The sequence below is a fragment of the Mastigoproctus giganteus genome, chromosome 5, assembly GCF_048544385.1.
Source record: "Mastigoproctus giganteus isolate SK-2022 chromosome 5, ASM4854438v1, whole genome shotgun sequence".
Lineage (NCBI taxonomy): Eukaryota > Metazoa > Arthropoda > Arachnida > Uropygi > Thelyphonidae > Mastigoproctus > Mastigoproctus giganteus.
In genome coordinates, this window is record NC_143579.1 from 104,012,835 (window position 1) to 104,037,084 (window position 24,250).

General features: G+C 37.3%; 1 protein-coding gene across 2 annotated transcripts in view; it reads right to left on the reverse strand.

The window, feature by feature from the left end:
* The window catches only part of LOC150085601 (organic cation transporter protein-like), a 302,555-nt gene extending 282,401 nt beyond the window's left edge, over window positions 1-20,154 (reverse strand). For both annotated transcript variants that reach the window (XM_090373385.1, XM_090373384.1), the window contains exons 1-2: window positions 19,970-20,154; window positions 14,428-14,578 (exon numbers count right to left, since the gene is read on the reverse strand). In XM_090373385.1, coding sequence (XP_090229511.1) covers window positions 14,428-14,578; window positions 19,970-20,124 — 306 coding nt within the window. In that variant the 5' untranslated portion in view covers window positions 20,125-20,154. The remainder of the gene's footprint in view (window positions 1-14,427; window positions 14,579-19,969) is intronic.
* Window positions 20,155-24,250: the final 4,096 nt, after the last annotated feature.

A 24,250-nucleotide genomic window follows, 5' to 3' on the forward strand; every position in this document is an offset into this window, starting at 1 on the left:
ATCTGTAATTTCTTTTTAGTTATTACTTTTCTAGCTTAATTAAAAATACAATTTTCCCAGTTGCAGAAAATGGGAGCCAGACATTCAAAAAGTAATATCTCATAAAATTATCTCACGAATAATGTCACATCAAATTTCATAGATTACAGAAAAAGTTACTACTTTATATATATATAACTTTTACCAGAAAAAGAGACATTTCCTTCATTTAGTGCATTGACTTTGTAAACTTCATAACTTCTGCAAACTGTTCGTTCCAGTTAGTGCCCCATCATTCTTTTCTTTTCTTTCTTGGTGATTCCTCTCTCTCTCTCTCTCTCTCTCTCTCTCTCTCTCTGGGTAACTTGTGGAATTTTTTTTTTTTTTTTTTTGGCTGGTGCAGCATAAGCCTCAGGATTCCTTGCACCATATAGCTAATAATAATAATAAGGCTCTCACACAAAGGATCTTATGGTAGATTTAAGTATGAAATGTCCTTCCTATTTTTTAGTGTGTTATAGACTTACGCTTTAGATAAGCAAAAATAGCAATAATCGTTATGGTTTTTGGTTCGCACCAGACCATGAGAATAACAAAAAGCAGTCTTTTTCTTGAATCCACTACCTAAACAGAAGCAGAGAAAACTTCGTGTTGAACTGATGGTTTACCCTGGTTGCCAAGTTTCATCCTGAAATATACACAACACACTTTTAACAAATTTTATGTTTTCTTTTGCCTTTCTTACAAAGTTAGCATAAATAGCAAAACATGTCAAGTTTATTTAGACATGTTCCATATTTTCATTAAAAAAGTTAAAAACACAAAAATAAACATGGCTTATCTTGGATTACTCTGTATGATCTAAAACAATAGAGAGAATGAACCTTCCCAGCAGTTGGCTATCCACATATAATGCCATTTGTATTCTCAACACTAAGAGGCAGATTATGGAAATTAAAGGCAGATTATGATAAAAGTACAAAGAAATGCAGCAAGGAATTCTCTGCTTATGTTAATAGTAGAAGGAAGAGGTTGTTGTCATTTGGTTTTTAGGAGCATTAGCAACTAAGGCAATATTGCTCTAGGGATATGCGGTGGTCATTCCCTGACCTTTCCACATCCTCCGTATTTGGTGGTCACGGGCTCGACCCCTGGTCTAATCAAGAAGCATGTGCTACGCACTGGCACTCCTGCCCAACTGGCTACAGAGGCACCAGAAGAGAGACGAAAGAGGATGAATCACACTGGTCCACTTAATATGAATGGTATACTGATATTAATGATTCATTACAGGATGCTGACAAACAATAAATATTGGCATCTATATTTATGCACAAAGTTTTTATATATGGGAATATAAATACCAAATGGGAGTTAAATGATTTTATAGCTGAAGAACTGAAGAGCTGGAACAGACATTGTAGCAGCTAAACAGACATTGTAGCAGCTAAACATTTAAGAGACCTAGTCCTGATGGAATCTTCAAGCATCAGAAGAGGTAATCAAACCTTCAGCTATAATATTGAGAGAAACCTTGAATTCAGGTGCAGCCCCTCCAGACTGCAGATATGTAAATGTCTCCCTTATACACAATAGTGGTTCTAAGGATAAAGTGGGTAATTACAGACCTGTAATTGAAAAAGTGGGTAACTACAGACCTGTAATTACCCACTGTTCCTCTAAGTTTGGTTTCTGTTCCAAGAAACACAACCAGTCAATAGTTAAACAATTAATACAAGACAACACTGATAAAAATGCAACTATAAAACAAACACCGCATGGATGTATTATAACAGGTGATCATACCCAACCAATCTGATTTTCTACTATGAAGTTATTGCAGAGGAACTCAATGCAAGGAATAATTTTAACATTATATACTTAGATTCCAGTAAAGCTTTTAATACACAAAAAATCTTTGTACAAATTGAAACAATATCACATTAGGGTGAGGTTAATATTATGGTGAAGTGGTGGTGGGGGGGAGGAATAAGTATAAAAGTGACAAGTTTATAAATTGTCATAGCTCTTCATAGACTAAAGTAATGAGTGAGGCAGTACAGGATTTTGTAGGATCCTTGCTATTTTTAATATTTATTAATGATAATGATGTAGGCATTTTCAACTTTGATGTCTAAGCATGATGATGATATAAATGCAATTAATCAGTGTATGCTACTTCCAGATCTAGGTAAACTATGTGAATGGAATGAAAAATGGGAGTGGAGGTTTAGTGTTGATAAATTAACATTAGCATTAGTAGAGGCATATGACACAAGAAAGCAAGCTTATGCAGCATCAGCCAAAAAAAAAAAAAAAAAACTTCCACTTCACCCCTCTGTTCATTCGAAATACCTGTCCAGCTGAGCTTTGAATTTATTTAGGCTATCAACTTCCACAACAAGGAATGGAAGTCTGTTCCACCAACCAACTACCCGCTGGCTAAAGGCAAATTTCTGAACATCTATCCTACATCTGTCTTTCCTCAATTGGAATTTATGCCCTCTCAGGTGATTATTCTGAGCAAAAGGCAGAATCCCATCAGCATTGAGCATGCTCAAACCATTCAAGGCTTTATACACCTCTATCAGATTACCTCGCCGGTGCCTAGTCTCCAGACACTGTAATTTGCAAAACTTAAGCCTTTCTTCGTAAGCGCAACCCTTTGTTCCATTCACTAACCTTGTTGTCGTTCTCTGTACTCGTTCCTGCAGCTCTACGTCCTTCTTGAAATGAGGCCTCCAGACCTGCAAACAGTACTCAAGGTGTTGCCTCACCATTGCCTTATACAAGGGAATAATCACCTCCTTATCCCTGCCAGAAAAATTTCTGTATATCATTGATAAGACACCATGAGCTACTCTTGCAGCTCGTCTGCACTGCTCAGAGAACTTCATATCTGCCTGCACAATTACCTCCAGGTCCTTTTCATTCTCTACCACTGTCAGTGTAGTACCACGGAGTTGATACATTACTCTGGGGTTGCTGTTTCCCATATGTAGTACTTTACATTTGTCAATGTTAAACTTCATTTGCCACTTCTCAGCCCATCTGCTCAACCTTACCAGATCCTTTTTTTTTTTTTTTTTTTGGTAGTTGTTGGCGCATCGGCTTCTGTGACCGTAATGCACCTCCCAAGGTTTTTGCAGTACACTGATCAAAGCCCGTGGTGGGATTCGAACCCGCAACCTTTATTGCCAGGCAGGCACTTTACCCACCCGGCTAGCCCGGTCGGCTTTCCAGATCCTGTTCAGCAGCATAGCGTCAGTAGTGTCCTTAACAACCCTGCCAACTTTTGTATCGTCTGCAAACTTGGACATTAAGCTTGATATACCATCATCAATATTATTTATAAATACAGAAAACAATAATGGACCCAACACTTAACCCTGTGGGACTCCACTTATAGCATTAGTCCACGATGAGCAGTGTCCATTGATTAACACTCTCGTCTCCCCCTCAACCACCCCTTTATCCATAGCAGCAATTTGCCTCCAATGCCACACTGCTCCAATTTGTGCAGCAGTCTTCCATGTGCAACAGTATCAAAAGCCTTTATAATATCAAAGTTATTCCCTGCATCCAGTTCTTTTGTGACTGCATCATAGTATCCAATCAAATTGGTCAGGCAAGACTTCCCCTTAACAAAACCATGCTGTGTCCGAGCTATAACTGAAGTCTTGTCTAGATGATCCTGCAGTGCTTCTTTAACCAGTGCCTCCATTAATTTTCCTGGAACAGAAGTTAAACTCACAGGTCTATAATTACTTGTGTCAGCCTTTGATCCTCCTTTGTGAATTGGGGTCGCATTTGCACATCTCCAGTCTGTGGGTACCTCCCCTGAGTCCAAAGAAGCTCTCATAATTATGGATAGGGTTTGCTTATTTCCTTTGCTGCCTCCTTTAATATAACTGGATAGATCCCATCCACCCCAGGTGTCTTTCTTATGTTTATCTTCAACAATTTTCCTTCACTTTACTCTCAGTTATTACAAGATTATCTAGCTTACTGCCAGAGTTGAATACACCTCTGGCATTCCCCTCGCTGAATAACTCCTCGTGTGTGAATGTCAAAGCAAAATTTTCATTTAGTTTGTTAGCTACCTGAGCAGCATCATCAACAATTGAACCATCGATATCAAGTGGACCAATCTGATTCATCCCCTTCCTTCTAGAGTTTACATAAGAAAAGAACTCTTTGCTGTTTTTCTTTGCATCCCTTGCCAAAGATTTCTCGTAATCTGCCTTCGCCTGCCTAACCTCCTTTGTAACTTGGTTACAGATCAACTTATATCTCTCCTAGGCTTCTGTATCACGTGTTAATTTATGTGTCCCAAGCATTTTTCTTCTCTGCCATATGTCTCATTAGTTCATCTGACATCCATTTAGGCCTAAACCTTGAACAATATTTCTTAGTTGTGTGTAAAGCTTAGTAACTTTCAAGATAAGTTCTTTGAATGCTTCCCATTTTGAATTTGCTGTTGGTAACATCATCAGTTGGTCCCACTGTATAGAATTTAAATACTGTCTCAGACCATCGTAGTTATAAATGCAAGATAATGTACTGGGTAGCAGTAATCCAAAAATAAATACAGTATACCATTTTTGTAGCACCATACTCAAGGTAACAAAATAGGAAACAAGATACTAGCTATAATTCTAGTCTGACAAGAGGTATTCTGAGCAGGCAGACCAGCTGCAAGAAAGGCTTATGGGATTCTGTCAATGATATACAGAAACTTTTCCAGAAGGGACAAATTAGTTATCCCAATTTTAAAGCAATGATAAGGCCATATGTTGAATATTGCATAAAGATTTAGAAATCTCATTTTAGGAATAATATAGATTTATTGGAAAGGATACAAAGAAAAACAACATGATTAACTACATTAATGGCACAAAAGGATATTCTTACAAAGAAAGGCTAGTATTCAGTAAATTATGTAGCATCTGGAAACTAGGTGAGTAATATTTAAGGCTTTAAAAGGAATAAGTTAAGCAATTTTGTAATAACTGAGAGCAAAGTGGAGGAGAAATTGTTGAAGTTAAACATAAGAAAGACACCTGGGGTAGATGGGATCTATCCAGTTATATTAAAGGAGGTGGCAAATGAACTAAGCAAACCCTTAGCCATAATTAGGAGAGCATCCTTGGACTCGGGGGAAGTCCCAAGGACTGGAGATGTGCAAATGTATCTCCAATTCATGAAGGATATCAAAGGGTGACATGAGTAATTACAGATCTGTTAGTTTGACTTCTGTTCCAGGGAAAATAATGGAGTCGTTGTTATTTGGTTTATAGGAGCATTAGCAACTAAGGCCATATTGCTCCTGGAATATGCGGTGGTCATTCTTGACCTTTTCGCATCCTCCATATTTGGTGGTCACGGGCTCGAACCCCAGTCTAATCAAGAAGCGTGTGCTACGCACTGCTGCTTCTGCCCACCTGGCTACAGAGGCACCCATATAATGGAGTCACTGGTTAAAGAAGCATTGCACAATCACCTAGACAAGACTATAGTTCAGCCACAGCATGGGTTTTTTCTTAAATGGAAGTCTTCTCTGACCAATTTGATTGGATACTATGATGTGATTACAAAGGAACTAGATGCAAAAAATAATCTTGGTATCATATACTTTGATTCCAGGAAAGCTTTTGATACTCTTGCACATGGAAGTACAAACTGAAACAGTATGGCATTCAGGGCAAGTTGCTACAATGGATAAAAGGATGGTTGAGTGGGATAAGACAGAGAGTGGTAATCAATGGGTACTGCTCTATGTGGACTAATGTTATTAGTGGTGTCCCTCAGGGTTCGGTGTTAGGCCCATTGTTGTTTTGTATATTTATCAATGATACTGATGAAAGTATATCAAGCTTAATGTCAAAGTTTGCAGATGATAGGTTAGCAGGGTTGTTAATAACAGTAATGACAGTATCCTGCTGCAACAGGATCTGGAAAAGTTGGGTAGATGGGCTGAAAAGTGGCAACTGATGTTTAACATTGACAAATGCAAAGTTCTGCATATTGATAGAAGTAACCCCAGAGGAATGTACTAACTGTGTGGTACTAAATTTAGGGTGGCAGAAAATGAAAAAGACCTGGGAGTAATTGTGCAGTCAGATATGAAGTTTTCTGAGCAGTGCAGACAGGCCGCCAGAGTAGCTCATGGTGTCTTGTCAATGATATACACAAATTTTGCGAGCAGAGATAAGGAGGTGGTTATCCCTTTGTATAGGGCAATGGTCAGGCCACACTTTGAGTACTGTGTCCAGGTCTGGAAGCCTCATTTTAGGAAGGATATAGAGTTGCTAGAACGAGTACAGAGAAGGGCAACAAGACTGGTGAAGGGAAAAAAGGGGTGCTCTTATGAAGAAAGGTTTAAGTTCTGCAAACTGCAACTTCTGGAGACTAGTCACCTGTGAGGTGATCTGATTGAGGTGTATAAGATCTTGAATGAATTGAGCAGGCTTAATACTAATGGGATTCTTCCTCTTGCTCAGATTAGAAACCTGAGGGGGCATAGATTCAAACTGAGGAAAAACAGTTGTAGAATAGATGTGTGGAAGTATGCCTTTAGCCAGCGGGTAGTTGATTGCTGGAACAAATTTCCGTCTGTTGTTGCGGAAGTTGATAGCTTGAGTAAATTCAAGGCAGAACTAGATAAATATTTGGAATGAATGGATCAGTGATATAGGAAGGGGTTTTTTTTTGGCTGATGCTGTATAAGCTTGTTTTCTTGCAACATGTGCTTCTACTCTAATAGCATTTTTACTCTTTCTCAGCCCAATAAGTAAGAGCTGCTTTCTATTACATTTTATTTCTTTGGCTAGCTATATAAGTTTTGCTTCTTTGTATTATTTTGCTAATACTGATACTAAAAGATTGAAAGGAATGAAATTTTACCAATGATATTACAACAAAATGGCCAAAAAAATACAAACCTTTGTATTAAGACAATCACAGACAGAAGAAATGCCAATAAACGCAAAGAAAACTGTGACATGGGATGATTGCCTTATTAAGTAAAAAGACTCCACAGGCTGTTCAACTGCAGTAATCTGAAACCAGAATGAAGAAAACTTGTATTCTATCAGACTTTAAAAAATATCTTATTGTGGGGGCATATTTAGCAGGAGCCACAATTCAAAAAACAAAAGACAATTTGTTTCCCAAAAGTATCCATCTCAAAACAGAACTTCAAGAGCAAAACCGTTGCACTCTAAGGAGGACTGTACAGAAAAATAGGACATTCGGTGTGCAGCAATTAACAACTGAAGTCAATCAAACCCAGAACAGCCCTATTTCATTCTGTAACCTATAAGAGGGCGCTGACTCTCTTTAAAAATAAAAATTTAGGCTCCAAAAAAGTGCTGTTTGCTGTTTTATTTACCTCATTATTATTTTATATTGTACTTTATAAGTGGCCTTATAATTCTAGTTACGCTGGTTATTTTTAATTTAGGTAGAGTTCTTGCAGGTTACTACTGAATATACATAAAACTGTTGTTTCGTTCAAATCTTACAGCCATTATTTTTGTACAGAGAGTGGTAGGGAATTCAAATTTTTAATTATGGTAAATAGGTAGCTCAAATGTAAAATTATATAGCATAATACACATCACTACATTTAGGATTCTATTAGATAGTGTAGTATTTATTATTAATTTTAAATATAATGCCAGCAAAGCAATAGGCACAAAATGGCATCAGTGCTGTGACTCACGGGAGAACTGAGAGTGGCGATTCTCCAACGCATCACAGCTTAAAAAAATGTGCAACTTGTGAAATGTTTGCCGAACTCTCTGGAACAGAACATGATCTACCCAAGTAGGAGTCTTTGTGTGTGCTAGGTGTCTAGCGTCAAAAAATTAGGCGCCAACTGAGCATTCTGATGGGCATCTATGAGAGCTTGAGGTGTAGGGTAAATGCCTTTAAAGAAATTAAAATGAGGGGCCCGTCAAGCTCTCAGCTGCTGAACTCAATGCCACAGCTCACTCTTGTGCATCAGGCAACACAGCAGCAATCTCCAGGGCAGAAAGCACTGGTCTCACAAGAGTTAGTTATTGTTGGTGACTCTACTATCAGGGAGATGGGTAATACATTATGTAAAAAGGATAGATGAAATAGGACCAGGGTATGTCTGCCTGGGGCAAAAGTTGATGATGCTGTAGAGCAGATATCATCTTTTAAGGGCACATAGGGTGATATTCTTGTACACATTGGCACCAATGGCATTAAGTGTAGGAGATCTTCAGATTTACTTAACAAGCACAAGTCAATGTTGAAAGAAAGTCGTGAGTTAGGGTTAAATTTGAAAGTGTCTGTAATTGTCCCCAGACACAACAGGAGAGAGTATATGATGAGAGCCTTGACAATCGATTCGGCCCTAGAGGGATCGTGCAAGGCTCAAGGGGTAGAATTTTTTTCAGTGTGGTCTGTGCTTGTTAACAGGACAGACTGCTTCTACAGGGATGGGATACACTAAAATAAAAAGGGTGCAAGAGTGTTTGCTGATGCTATTGAGGCAGCATTAGTTGGGTCAGAAAACTGCTAGCTTGGAGGAAAAGTAGCTGCAGGCAGAGGTGAAGGTGAATTCTTGCATTACTTCTATTAGCAGCGGCATAGAGCGAGGGGTGATCGGAGTTTCAGAAACTGATGGCAGTCATCATGAAACAAATAAATACATGGGCTATGTTAGGGTACGTAAGAATAAGAATAGGTGCATGTATACCAATGCTAGAAGTATAGTAAATAAATTTGATGAATTTGAAGTGCTGGTCAAGACATCAAAGGGGGGATATTGTTGGGATATCAGAAATCTGATGTCACACAGATATTATGTTGTTGTTATTTGGTTTTTAGGAGCATTAGCAACTAAGGCCATATTGCTCCTGAGATATGCGGTGGTCATTCCCTGACCTTTCCACATCCTCCGTATTTGGTGGTCATGGGCTTGAACTCTGTCTAATCAAGAAGCGTGTGATGCGCACTGCTGCTCCTGCCCACCTGGCTACGGAGGCGCCACACAGATATTAGCAAATGCAGAACTGGAATATGGAGCGTTGTTGGGATATCAGAAATTAGAAAGGATAGACAGGATAAGAAGGGCAGGGGGGGGTTATGCTGTTAATTAAGAAAAACAAAATCTAAGGAAGTGCATCCAGTTGACGTAGATGGACAGTGCAATGTTGAGTCAGTTTGGCGTGACAAAAGGACACTGGGAAACGAAAAATAAGAGTAGGAGATCCTACTCCTATATTATAGGCCTAATGACTCGAATGAGTACAACAAACAATTGTACAGAGAAATAGAGTGGGCTAGTAAATCAGAATGTCTTATAATGGAGGATTTTAACTTCCCAGATATTGACTAGAACTTGTCGATTGGTACTTGCACACTAGCAAGAATTTTGTGGATTTATTGGATGACTGTTTTCTGCAGCAGCATGCTCGAACATGCTGCTGCAGAAAACAATCAAACCAAAGAAGGTAATACTCTTGATCTGGTTATCAGCAGTGATTATTCGTGAATTAAGAATTTACAGATAAAGGAACCACTAGGTGGCAGTGATCACAGTATACTGATGTGGGATTTACTTAAAGATATAATTAGCATCAGAGGTAAAGGGAAGGGTTTTTGCTTCCGTAAAGGTGACTACAGTGGTCTCAGACAGATTTAAATCTGTACAGTGGAACCTACTGATGATGTTACCAACATCAAATTCTATGTGGGAAGCATTCAAGGAATTAATCATGGAAGCTACTAAAAGTTTCATACCTATTAAGAAATATTGTTCAAGGTTTAGACCTAAATGGTTATCAAATGAACTAACGAGCCTTGTGGCAGAGAAGAAAAATTCATGGGATGCATATAAATTATCAGGCAACACAGAAGCCTATAAGCTTGTCTGTAATCAAGTCACAAAATATTTTAGGCAAGCAAAGGCAGATTACGAGAAATCTTTGGCAAAGGATGCTAAGAAAAAAAGCAAGGACTTCTTTACGTATATAAACTCTAAAAGGAAGGGGGTGAATCAAGTGGATTAGTCCACTTGATATTGATGGTTCGACCATTGATGATCCTGATCAGATAGTCATAGGTGGTAGATGACTTTCATCAACTGGTGAAATACCACCACTTTGCTTATTGGAGGCTTGAAGTGGTGAAACCCATGTTTAGTCTCTAGAGCAAAGTTTATGGCAGCCCCCTCCCCCCCATACTTCTCCTTCAACCCATGCACGGTACTAAGTACTATAGGTTTTGATACCTTCCGTGTTTGGGGTTTATATAAAAAAAAAAAAAGATAGCGAACAAACTGAATGAGTATTCTGCATCTACATTCACACATGAGGAATTATTAAGGGAGGAAAATGCCAGAAGTTTATCAAACTGTAACAGGGTGCTTAATGATTTTGTAATAACTGAGAGCAAATTGGAGGATAAATTGTTGAAGTTAAACATAAGAAAGGCTCCTGGAGTGGATGGGATCTATCCAGTTATATTAAAGGAGGTGGCAAAGCAACTAAGCAAACCCTTTGCCATAATTATGAGAGCATCCTTGAACTAAGGGGAGGTCCCAACGGACTGGAGATGTGCAAATGTATCCCCAATTCACAAAGGGGGATCGAAGGGTGACACAAGTAATTACAGACCTGTTAGTTTAACTTCTGTTCCGGGTAAAATAATGGAGTCACTGGTTAAAGATGCATTGCACGATCATCTAGACAAGACTGCAGCAATAATTCAGACACAGCATGGGTTGAGTTCGTTGAGAGAAAGTCTTGTCTGACAAATCTGATTGGATGCTATGATGTGGTTACAAAGGAACTGGATGCAAAAAATAATTTTGATATCATATACAGTCGATTCCGGTTAATTGGGACACATCGAGACTGGTGCATTTTGGCCCGATTAAGCGCTGCCCCAATTATCCGAAGTTTCACATAAATAGTTAAAAATGCAAGTACCCCCCCCTTTACAATTGGTTCACTGAACAATCAAATCACATTACGACGGAGTCACCATAGTAAAGTATCGTTCACTATACGATGTGTAGTAAGCGGCGGTCATTGTGATCACATTTGTGAATTGAATTTTAATTCTATTAAACAGCGATTCTAATTAGCGAAAATAGGAGGAATATTATCCACAGGCTATAAAAGTAAAATATATTAAGCACAAATTTGCCCTTTATTACCTTACCAATTAAAAAATTAAATAATACCTTAAAATCGGAAGAATATACGTGATAATTGGAATAATTAATACGTACTGTAATATGTACATAACTAACTAGTTGACATTTCTGTTCACTGACATTTGTGGGTGAGGGTTAAAATTTAAAACAGTAACAAGATAAGCAATCAATAACAAAGGACACGGCACACACAAATTGCAAGTAACACGATACACGCAAGTCAGAACGGAGTAACAAGTTACAAAGCTTTAAAAAGGAATGAAGAGAAGATCTGACAATTAATTTTTTTATATGATTGAAGATTTCGTGGAAGTGTAAACACATTTTACCATAATAACTCACAGAATTCCAGCTGTCGGTATTATCGCAAATTCAGTAAAATCGAGTTTACTATCCGTTTATGATAGATTGCACTAACAGAAAAGCCCAATAAACAGGTGACCACTAATTGTTTTTATTGTTTTATGGTTGTGATCTCCAGAAATCAGACCAAAATTGTTTGATCGGAGACAATCGTAGGGTGATCTCCAGTGCTGCGGTCTCCTGCCCCGATTAAACGGCATATTTCCCCAATTAAGCGAAGTAAACCGTGGCTATTTTCTCGACTGGGTTCTGTTTTTTAAGATTTGCCCCAAATAAACGGCTGCCCCGATTAACCAGTGCCCCAAATAACCGGAATCCACTGTACTTGGATTTCAGGAAAGCATTTGACACTGTTGTTCATGGAAGACTACTGTACAAACTGGAGCAGAATTGAATTAAGGGTTAAGTTGCTACAATGGATAAAAGGGTGGTTGAGTGGAAGAAGACAGAGTAGTGTTTAATGTATGCTGCTCTTCGTGGACTAATGTTATTAGTGGAGTCTCACAGGGTTCAGTGTTGGGTCCACTGTTGTTTTGTATATTTATCAATGATATGGATGAAGGTATATCAGGCTTAATGTTGAAGTTTGCAAATGATACAAAGGTTGGCAGGGTTGTTAATGACAGTAATAGAAGTGTGCTACTGCAACAGGATCTAGAAAATTTGGGCAGATGGGCTGAGAATTGGCAACTGAAGTTTAACATTGAGAAATACAAAGTACTGAATATTTGTAGAAGTAACCCCAGAGGAACCTACCAGCTATGTGGTACTGTGTGTAGAAAATGAAAAAGACCTGGGAGTAATTGTGTAGTCAGTGAAGTTTTCTGAGCAATGCAGACAGGCTGCCAGAGCAGGTCATGGGGTATTGCCAATGATATACAGGAATTTTACTAGCAGGGAAAAGGAGGTAATTATCCCCTTGTATAAGGCAATGGTCAGGCCACGGATTGAGTACTGAGTACAGGTCTGGAGGCCTCATTTTAGGAAGGATATAGATTTACTCGAGTGTGTATAGAGAAAGGCGACAAGATTGGTGAGGGGAACAAAGGGGTCCTCTTACCAAGAGAGGCTTAAGTTCTGAAAACTGCAGTGGCTAGAGACTAGGCACCTGCGATGTGATCTGACTGAGGTGTATAAGGCCTTGAATGGGTTGAGCATGCTGAATTCTGATGGGATTCTTCCGCTAGCTCAGATTAAGAACCTAAGGTGGCATAAATTCAAATTGAAGAAAGACAGCTGTAGAACAGATGTGCAGAAATTTGCCTTCAGCTAGTGGGTGGTTAATTGCTGGAACAAACTTCCATCTGTCGTTGTGGAAGTTGATAGCTTAAATAAATTCAAGGAGGAACTAGACAAACTTTTAGAGAAAATGGGTGTGTGAATTTTTTTTGGTTTTTTTTTTGGCTGATGCTACATAAGCTCATATGCTTGCTTTCTTGCATAACATGCCTCTATTACTATTACTATTATATACAAGAAATTGAAGAAATTGGGTATTGCCAATACCTGTCTATTTGGAAGTCAAATGTTACAGGAAAAAAAATAGAAAAATCTGTTTGCAATGATGCCAAGAACATTGTGATTGGGAGTGGAACAATGGAAGAAAGTGATATACTTTGTGTTGCACTAATGGTAAGCAGAGAGTGTGGCAAAAACCTCACAAAGCAATGGACTTAGCTTGCCTTGTTAAGGCAACCCAAACATCTGGAGGTGGAATCATGGTATGGAAAATGTTTGTTCACACGGACTGGATCCAATAATACCTGTGGAAGGATGAATGTCATCCAGAGAGTATCTGAATTTTATATCAAATCCAAAAGTGTAACATTGTACCCTGCAATGTTACACTTTTATCCCGAAGGTTATGGCCACTTTAGGGATGACAAAGCAACAGCGCATCATGCCAAAATCATGAAAGAATGGTTAGGAGAACATGGCACAGACTTCCACCATCTTCCCTGGCCCTACATTCACCTGATTTCAGTTCTACTGAGAATGTTTTGGATATGCTGGAGAGAGCTATTCAACAACAAAGTCCTCTTCCTTCAACTTTGTTGAAGCCATGCAATATTTTCCTGGAAGAATGGTTACAATTAGACATTCAAAGTTCCTCCTTGAATTTATTTAAGCTATCAACTTCCACAACGACAGATGGAAGTTTGTTCCAGCAATTAACCACCCACTGGCTGAAGGCAAATTTCTGCACATCTGTTCTACAGCTGTCTTTCTTCAAACACACTAAACACTTGATACAATCCATGGCATGGTGTGTGTGTGTGTGTGTGTGTGTGTGTGTGTGCAGGCGCACGCGCGTTTAGCCTAATGAAGCAATTTTCAACAAATTCTAAGTCAATTAATGGGTAAGCCATTCTTCTTGTGGACACTATCACTTTAGAGAATTACATTACAATACTGCAGGAACATGTCTACTCCAAACTAGAAAGGAACAGATTTCTATATTTTATTCATGATGATCTTCCATGTATACAATGAAATAACTGGATCAATGCCAACCCAATAAATGGCCTCTAAGGTCTCCCAGTTTAACTGCTACAAATTTTCTGTGGGGTTATTTGAAAGAAATAATATACAACCATAAATGCAGGTCTTCAGACATTCTGAAAACATTTACCATAAATGAATTTTATATAATTAATCATGTGCTAATGACACACAAAAATATGTCAATGTTTGCATAAAATAATGTTTTTATATCAAAGATACCAATTTATAAAATAATTTTGGAAATTATCTGCTTTACAACTTTATTTTGTTTTTGTTGTTTAATCAACCAATTTAATCAATTGCTTAATGAATTATACATAAACCAGTTTTCACTCTTCCCTTTGAAAATAATGGATTAATTTCAAACAAAAATAACTCACCTGATTGCCATTTGCCAATACAAATTGTGAATAATTTCTATTCCATTCATTATTATAGCAAGGCTTGCCATTACTTGAAACTAATGTATTATTACAAGGAACATTAACAGTTTCATCCATATTTACATGAGAGATATTTTGATCCAGTGATCTGTGAAAAAAAAAGTAAACAAAACGGTATTAATTCTGCTGCTATATTATGCCACATATATCAGTGATATACACCCTCCTTTTTTTTTTACTGCTTATAACTTTATCACAAAGAATACTATAACCGATTATATACATATGCAAAACCACTTTATGTACTTTACTATTTACTATCTACTTTATGTGCAAATCTACTGCTTCAGCTACTCGATCATTGTATCATTCAGTCGTGGCATGGATTTGTTTAGCATTCGAAATGCAGTGATTTCCTGACCGTTATGGCCTTGTGATCCTCCGGCAAGATGGGACATAATGGTCAGTCTATCTTATTTTCTTATTTTATTTTGTCATTTTAAATTTATTGGTCTTGTATTGTTGGTAAATTATGTTTTCATATTAGTGATATTTCACGCAATTCGGAAACTTATTGGTGCCATCAGGAGGGCACCATTAAATTTCTTTGTATTTGGCCTTAATTTACAAAATTATTTAGGAGCATTTCTCCAACAGTACTCTCTCATCCCCCCCCTTCTCATTTTCACTCTACTGGTTTCCCATGCTACTGGCATACATATTATTTCATTTTATTTTACCTTTGTTTGAGTATATCACATGCAACATGTAGTGGTTTGTGCATTTTCTGCGGTCACTAATTCTTGCTTTACTATCTGTATTTTATTTTACATTATTTTTGCTATTTATTTTTTGATTTAATTGGATTTAATTTGGATTATATATATATATATAATATTGATAAAAATAATAGGATATAATCACATTACTGAACAACTAAGCAAGCAAGAAAAAGTATTAAATTGTAATTATAACTGGGTTATGTATCCAGGGCACTACTAGTTATAGTAGAGACACCCAGCAACCATAATGAAATATAGACAAATATTTATATTCAGTGTATTGGATAGGGGTGTTGAACTGTCAATTGTAATTAACATGGAAGAAATTAAGAATGCTAGCAAGGTAAAAGAGATAACCTGAAATTAAATAGATTAACATAAAAATAATAATGGTGGTACCTAAAGCAGTGGGTCCTAGGGCTTTACCTACTTCTTCAGAGGGTCGGCAGCCAAAACCATAGGAGCCACTGCAATAAGCAGGGTCTCTTTTTCTGTTATGATGTATACATGCGAAACGCATACATCATAGCCGACCCCGACCAGAAGGAAGGAATAAAATTCAAACATAAATAAAAATAAGTATATAAATATAAAATAGAGTTAAAAAGCTAAAATAATGCCAATAAATCTTGTTAAAGGAGCAATGAATGAAAGTTTGAATTCAAAAAGACAAAATATAGTATAAAATTTAAAGAAAGTAACTGTAGATTACGGAATAAAGTCAGGTTAAATTCACTGATTCTGGTCCAAGCACAAAGTTGGCTTTAACCTGACTTTATTCCGAAATCTACAGTTACTTTGTTTAAATTTCATATATTTTATTTTTAGCTTTTGAATTCTATTTTACATTTATACACTTATTTTTATTTATGTTTGAATTTTTATTCCTTCCTTTGGTCTCTGTCGGGTCGGCTATGATGTATACATTTCGCATGTTACATCATAACAGATGCAGAGACCCTACTTATTGCGGTGGCTCCTATGGTTTTGGATGCCAACCCTCTAAAGAAGTAGTTAAAGCCCTAGGACCCATTACTTTTGATACCACTTTTGGTAGGCGCCTCCGTAGCCAGGTGGGAAGGAGCACCAGTGCGTAGCACACGCTTCTTGATTAGACCGGGGTTCGAGCCCGTCACCACCAAATACGGAGCATGCGGAAAGGTCAGGGAATGACCACCGCACCGGAGCAATATGGCCTTAGTTGCTAATGCTCCTAAAAAAAAAAAAAAAAAAAAAAACCAACCAACCACTTTTGGTACCACTGTTATTATCATTATTATTTTTATGTCAATCTAATTTAATTTCAGGTTATCTCTTTTACCTTGCTGGCATTCTCAATTTCTTCCATGGTAATTACAATTGATAGTTCAGCACCCCTTCCCAATACACTGAATATAAACATTTGTCTATATATATATATATATAATAAAATAAACCATAAAGGGAAATAAGAGTAAAGTGAAAAAGAAATCAAGTTGGTATTATGGACCAGGGACACTGCTTAGGCAAACATACCCTACGATGTATAAGTTGCAATATACTGAAGGTGTATAGGAGAAGGCTGTTACTATCGAATCTAAGGTATACACGAGAAATTAATAAAAATCAAGAAAAACAGAAATGAGTGTGAAATGGGGTAAAAAAAAATAAATAAAAACTGAAAGAAAAGAATAAGAAATGAGGTAAAATGAGAAAAATAACATAAGCCAATATATATGAGTGGATCATCACAGACAGAACCAATTCATTGACAACCATGTGGTCAATGAATTGGCATTCATTGACCACATGGTTGTCATTCATTGACCACATGGTAGGTTTGAAGGCAGTTGAGGAGTTGGCAGTTAATGGATTTCTCCATTACTCTGTAAAAAGTTAAGTAAGGGTAATGAATAGATAACTAGATTGGAGGAGTTTGTAACCTTTTTAGGGACTGGCTGGATATGCAGAAGGAAAAACACCACTGGAATAGGAATGTGCAACATTCTTATCGTGAACAAACTTAGCACATTTATTGGAAAATCAAGGTTGGTAAAGGTAAAGAAAGACAACTCGAGAACCACGGGGAAACTTTGGTAAACTTAACGGGCAAACCCGTTTCTCGCTACCACAGTTTCTCCCTGGATTCTCGGTAAACAGATGGTGCGTGTTATCGGTAGTGGCAGTAGAAGTCAATAACAATGTATTGATTGGATTTGTCTCGTTATTAAAAGCAGATTACAGATTACGGTATTATGCCTTCACGGTTGAATTTACTTACAGGTATACCCACAGACTGCCTCAGTCTTACGGTGTTTATCTCCCCTTCTCGCTGTTTTAAAATAGGAAAATGACTTCTACAGATGGTGGTGGGTGGTATCAGCAGTGGCAGTAGAATTCGTTTTCCTATTGGGTTAAAACAGCAAGAAGGGGGGAGATAAACACCCTAAGATTGAGGCAGTCTGGAGAGTGTACCCATAAGTAAATTTCAGAGCATTCATAAAATCCAATAATCTGCTTTTGATAATGAGAAAAACTAATCAATACATCATTATCGACTTCTACTGCCACTACCGATAACATGCACCATATGATTACTGAGAATGCATGGAGAAACTGCTGTAGTGGGAAAATTATATAGTTAATTACCTAAACCCATAAGAAATTATGCCTTGTGCATTTCACCTTCTAATACATTTTACCTTTGTTAAAACCTGATACTGCCTCAGTTGAAGATAAAGCTGAATTACAAGCATCTTACTTGACTTTCAACTCTTGCAATGACAACATTGGTAAACTACCTCCTACCATTCCCAATAAACTGCACTCGCTATTTCCTGTGGTCTTCCATTAAAAAGAAGGTCAGAAAAATTTTGAAGAGTCCTGATAGCAAGAAAGGTGCAGCTCCTTACAGCATTTCTCCACTTGCTCTGAAAACCTGTGCTGCTGAGCTCGCTTATTGTGTGTCATCTTTTTTACACATTCCTATTCTAGTGGTGTTTTTTCTTCTGCATATCCAGCCAGTCCCTAAAAAGGTTACAAACTCCTCCAATCCAGTTATCTATTCATTGCCCTTACTTAACTCTTTCCAAAGTAATGGAGAAATCCATTAACTATCAACTCCTCAACTGCCTTCAAACCTACCATGTGGTCAATGAATGCCAATATGGGTTCTGTTAGTGATGATCTACTCATATATATTGGCTTATGTTACCTTTCTGTGGACAAATTCAATGGAAAAGTTGGGCAAAACTCAAACAGTTACCCTGGACATTTCTAAGACTTTTGATCACTTTTGGAAAAAAGGTCTGAACAAGGTTTTCATCAAGAGCTGACAAACTTAATGACTATTTTGGGCAGATGAACTTCTCAGCCCATCTGCCCAAGTTTTCAAGATCCTGTTGCAGGAGCACATTGTTATTAATGTCATTAACAACCCTGCCAACCTTTGTATCATTTGCAAATTTCGACATTAAGCCTGATACACCTTCATCAATATCATTGATAAATATACAACACAACAGTGAGCCCAACACCAAACCCTGGTGGACTCCACTAATAACATTAGTCCACGAAGAGCAGCATCCACTGATTACCACTCTCTGTCTTCTCCCACTCAACCATCCTTTTATCCATTGTAGCAACTTGCCTTTAATATCATACTGCTCCAATTTGTACAGTAGGCTGCCATGTGCAATAGTATCAAAAACTTTCCCGAAATCCAAGTATATGATATGAAAATTATTTTTTGCATCCAGTTCCTTTATCAACACATCATAGTATCCAATCAAATTTGTCAGACAAGACTTTCCCTTTACAAACCAATGTTGAGTCTGAATTATTACTGCAGTCTTGTCTAGATGATCCTGCAATGCTTCTTCAACTAGTTCTTCCATTATTTTCTCCAGAACAAAAGTTAAACTAACTGATCTGTAATTACTCGTGTCACCCTTTGTGAATCGGGGATACATATGCACATCTGCACATCCGTGGGGACTTCCCCTGAGTCCAAGGATACGCTCATAATTATAGCTAAGGGTTTGATTACTTCCTTTGCCACCTCCTTTAATATAACTGGATAGATCCCATCCACCCCAGGTGTCTTTCTTATGTTATTATTATTATTAGCCATATGGTACAAGGAAGGCTGAAGCTTATGCTGCACCAGCCAAAAAAAAAAAAAAAAAATCCGAGTTACCCCCTGAGAAAGAAAGAGAGAGAGAGAGGTACAAAGGAATCACGAAGAAAGAGAAGAATGATGATATCCAGCTCAGGACCCTGGGTTTGCCAAGCCCATACTCACCAGATGTGAGCCCGGGTTAACTTCAACTATTTCTCCTCCACTTTGCTTACAGTTATTACAAAATCATTAAGCACACTAGAGATTGGCGGTCCCTCTCAATACACACCAAAAATACTACAAAAAGTCAAAACGACGTATAGGGAAAAAAATTAAGACGCTATGTTTATTTTTGAAGTAAAACTTTAATTCCAAAAACTAATTATTAAGTAATAAAAATTACTAAGTTAACATAAATAAAAGAATCGTCGAAAAATAAAATTCTGTCTCACGTGAAAAGTGCCGCCCCCGGCAGATCTCCCCCATCGTTCCCCACTAGCTATGCCACTGGATAAACGTCTGGCATTTTCCTCCCCAGCAGAAGCAATACCCGCTTCTGCTGGGACTTAAAAAATAAACAAATAAATATACGGCTCACCTGAGGTATTCATTATTTTACAAGAGTTAAAATTAAAATAATCGAAAATATACATCGTACCTCTTGAACTTCACCACGTTTGATTCCGGCGGCATTAAAAAACTGGAATACATTTGTAAACCTCCAAACAATGGTGATAAAGATAGAAGTAAATAAACATATTTTTGATATTTACCAAACCCCAAATGATTAACAATTTGATTAAAATTCATCATTGATAGATGCTCTCCTGAATTATTACAGAAAGTCTTACACACCACGTTATCATCATCACCACCACTACAAATATATATCGCAATTTGTACTCATATAAACATTGGATTTCCGTTTTCAGACGACAGTGTGAAACGATCTTTGGTCATTCAATTCAGGATAATCTTAAACAAAGCAAAAAAACAATAACAAATATATAAGTGTTTTAATGAGTATTATAAACAGAACTTTATCTAACAATATAATAATTAGATTTCTTTATAAAAATGAAATAACAAATTGTTATTTTAAACTACTGTACTATCTTGCATCTCATTTTCAAAAAAAATTAAGGTTTGTGTTTCAAAACAAAAGTTAAAAACGAAACCAAGAATGTTGTTCCGTAACCCTTCACGGGCATTTTTGGGTAAGCGAGATTCAGCTTTAATCTGAGAATATAATTTATTAAATATAATTTTTCTTTTGTGGTTAATATTTAGTATTTCCGAATTCATAACAAATATACCAAAAAAAAAAAAAAAAAAGGCGCATATCCGTATAACGTGCTCCGTAAAGTTTTTAATTAGTTTGTTTAAAATCACACTGTTAAGTTTCTAAAGTTTCTCTTTCTAAAGTAATAAATTAACCACCTCTCTTAAACTACTTAGAAACCTTCCGTCTGATCAACGATTGCCAGTATGGATTCCATCAGTGTCGATCCACTGGTGATATTCTGGCTTATGTTACCCATTTATGGACTAATTCAATGGAAAAGTTCGGTGAAACACAAGCAGTTGCTCTTGATATCTCAAAGGCCTTCAATCGTGTTTGGCATAAAGGTCTTCTAAACATGCTTCTGTCTTATGGTTTGCCAACTGTTTTTTATAATTAGTTATCCAGTTTTTTCTCTGAACGCTTATTGAGGGTGATGGTAGATGGCTCTCTGCCTTCTAACTTCTCCACTAATGCCGGTATCCCCTAAGGTTTAGTTCTTTGGGTATGTCTGCCAGGGGCAAAGGTTGATGACATTGTACAGTGGATATCATCTTTAAGGGCACAAAGGGTGATATTGTTGTACATGTTGGCACTAATGATATTAAGAGTAGTAGACCGGTAGAATTACTTAACAAGTACAGGTCACTGTTGAAAAACCGTGAATTAGGGTTGAATTTGAAAGGGTCTACAATTCTGCCCAGTGTTCCACGGTTGATTCTCTCTGTTATAGTGTGTACGTGCTGGGAAACTTTCACCGCTGTCTATACGTCTTACAAGCCTACAACACACTAAAATAATCGTCCTAAAAGAAGAGTCCGGATTAATTATGATCTTCTACTAGTTTAGATTAGGACATATATCTCACGTGTTCTACAGCTTTACTCTGAGATGTGTAGAATAAAACTGGGAATATCGGTTGGGGCTGTGTTCTCCACTCCGACCCTCTATTGAAATAACAGAGCTTTGAAGTGGCCGCAATGATGATTCTTTATTAGTTCTAATTCAATGGTTCGTGTGTTGCCAGAGAATGTCATGAGGCAAGGTTAACAAACAAATATGGTTTATTACATACAACATTTTACATATATAAAACATTACATATAAAAGTAAATTAAATATAACATAGTGTAATTATGCAATTGCTCTACTGTTATGATAAGTTATTGGGGAATTGTAGGTACATTAATCTGCGTGTCTTCGTTTAGTCCAGACAGACAACATTTCCTTTCCTTTGGACAACGGCATAGGCATTCGTCTATCTCAGCGTTTATATAAGCAAAACATGAGTTGTTGTTGGGTCAGATTATAGTAAACAACATAGTATTACTTTAAAGTTAAAACACATCAAAGATACATCTTTAAAAGTTATTTCTAGGAGAAGAAAGGTGGGTGTATCCTGTGTGATAATTCTAAAGGGAATATAACTCTTTAGTGGTTCATTTTATGCAATTCTATTTGCTAAGACATGGATAAACTTACCGAAATGCTTCAGAGCACATCTGGGTGAGAGTTCTATCATCTCTGGATCATCACTGTTCCAAAACTTCTTCTCAATCTTGCCAACGAAACAGCTCTCTTCACTCTTGCTTCTCCTAACAACGACAAACTCCGACGAACCAACAACACCCTTCTTTGTTCTGTTGTGTGTATATATATATATAAGTTTGACCCCTTTTTGCTTTTCCCTCGTTTATGCAGGTGTTAATTTTGTCGGATAGAAAAAAGGTTTGTGCCTGACATCTTTAGGGCTTGACTCAACCAGAGATGATATTTATGAAGGGGTAAGGAGAGCTTCGCATATTCGCATAGAGTTGCTTCAGGGGGGTTTATGTGACAAAAACTTCTCCCCTTTAAGTCTCCACATTACCAAACATTCCGCTGATACGTGATTCAGCCGGCATCAAAAGGATGACTTTTATGGGGTGACTACTCTCCCTAAAAGTGTCACATCTCTCTTCCCGTTTTTTGTAAACAATGCGTGGGACGCTGGTCTGGCCGAATTAATGACTCTACACCGCTAGTTGACGGCACTTGATGGGCGATAATATTTCTCGGGTGCGGCGTCACCTGCACGCTAAAGGGAGAGAGCTTTGCTGTCCTCTCTGATGGGGGAAGGAAGTTGTTTTGCTTATACAGGCCGTGAAAAAAGTATTGGGTGTTTTGCATTGGGTATTTTGAAGCAAATATTGCATATTAAAGATAAGTCCAAGGGGTAAAATGAAGGCGTTTTACACACCTTCCTGCCTCCAGTAGAGTTTGCGCAAGTGAATAGTTAATTTCACGTGCTCAAAATTTAAAGCGTTGTAAGTACCGATTGATCGAGCATGGGCTCCTTGGACCCAGGAGAAACACACATCTCTTCTCTTACATAATTGGGTTACTCTTACTAATCTAAATGATATCTAAAGCAACATATAACAACTTTCTATATGTTATTTTTTATTATTTTTTTTTTTGATTTAGTAGTTGTTGGCGCATTGGCTTCTGTGGCCATATTGCACCTCCCAAGGTTTTTGCAGTACTTTGATCCAAGCCCGAGGCGGGAATCGAACCCGCGACCTTTGGGTTGCCGGGCAGGTACTTTACCCACTCGGCTAGCCCGGTCGGCCTATATGTTATGGAAATTATCTGAGAACAATTAACATCAGTGTGATACCGTTTTTAACACACACAAAAAAAAAAAACACAATAAATGTTTACATGTTTTGGGAGATAGAATGTTCATCACTGGATATGTTAATGTCTTTTGAATTCACTATTTGTCTTTATTATGTATGTTACATCACCTTCTTCCATTCATGATCGTTGATTGAAGACAACTGTAGTCTGGAAAAAACTGTCCATCACTGGTATGCAGGTTCAGTGAGAGTTTCTTCTCCTTGGCATATTGAGGATGTAGCTGGTGTGTGACGCTCGTCACTTGTCGTCATTCAATGTGGTGACACAACATGAAACAAAGGAACACAGTGTTAATATTTATTCTTATTTCTAATACAATTTGCTAAATAACATATACATTTGATACTAAAAACACTACATATCTGTTACATCATATCTAAAAACAATACGTTACATAAGTACTGTTATCTAACAACTTCAATGGTTATATATTTTGATTAAATACCATATTAGATAATCATCCCTTAAGATACATGCTCAGGGTTTGACAGCAAAAACAATAATACTTATACTGGTTACATTTCAAAAAGAGTTGGGTAACATACTTGACCCATTAATAAAGCAATTATTTAAGAAAATGCATAGTTGTTTCCGAGAGGTGATACAATGACATAGACATTTATACCTGATTAAAAAGGTAATAAATGCATACACTTTTTTTTCTACATTATATGACCACTCAGTATATAGTTCATCACACTTAATTCTAAATAATATTGACAACTGAGTATTGTTGCAAAATTCCAAATACGTACTGCAACTTACAAAATAGCAATAATACAGATTACTTCAGCAGAATAATATGATTATTTTAATTTGTCTAGGAAAGAGGATTTCTCTTTTTTTTTTCTTTCTTTCCTATTGATCCTTCTGAGATATCTACTTTCTAGTCCGGGAAAAAATTACTCCCACCATTCGGTAGGGCATGTGGCACTCAACTCGATCAGGCCCTCGAACTCTGCCCATTGAGCGAGG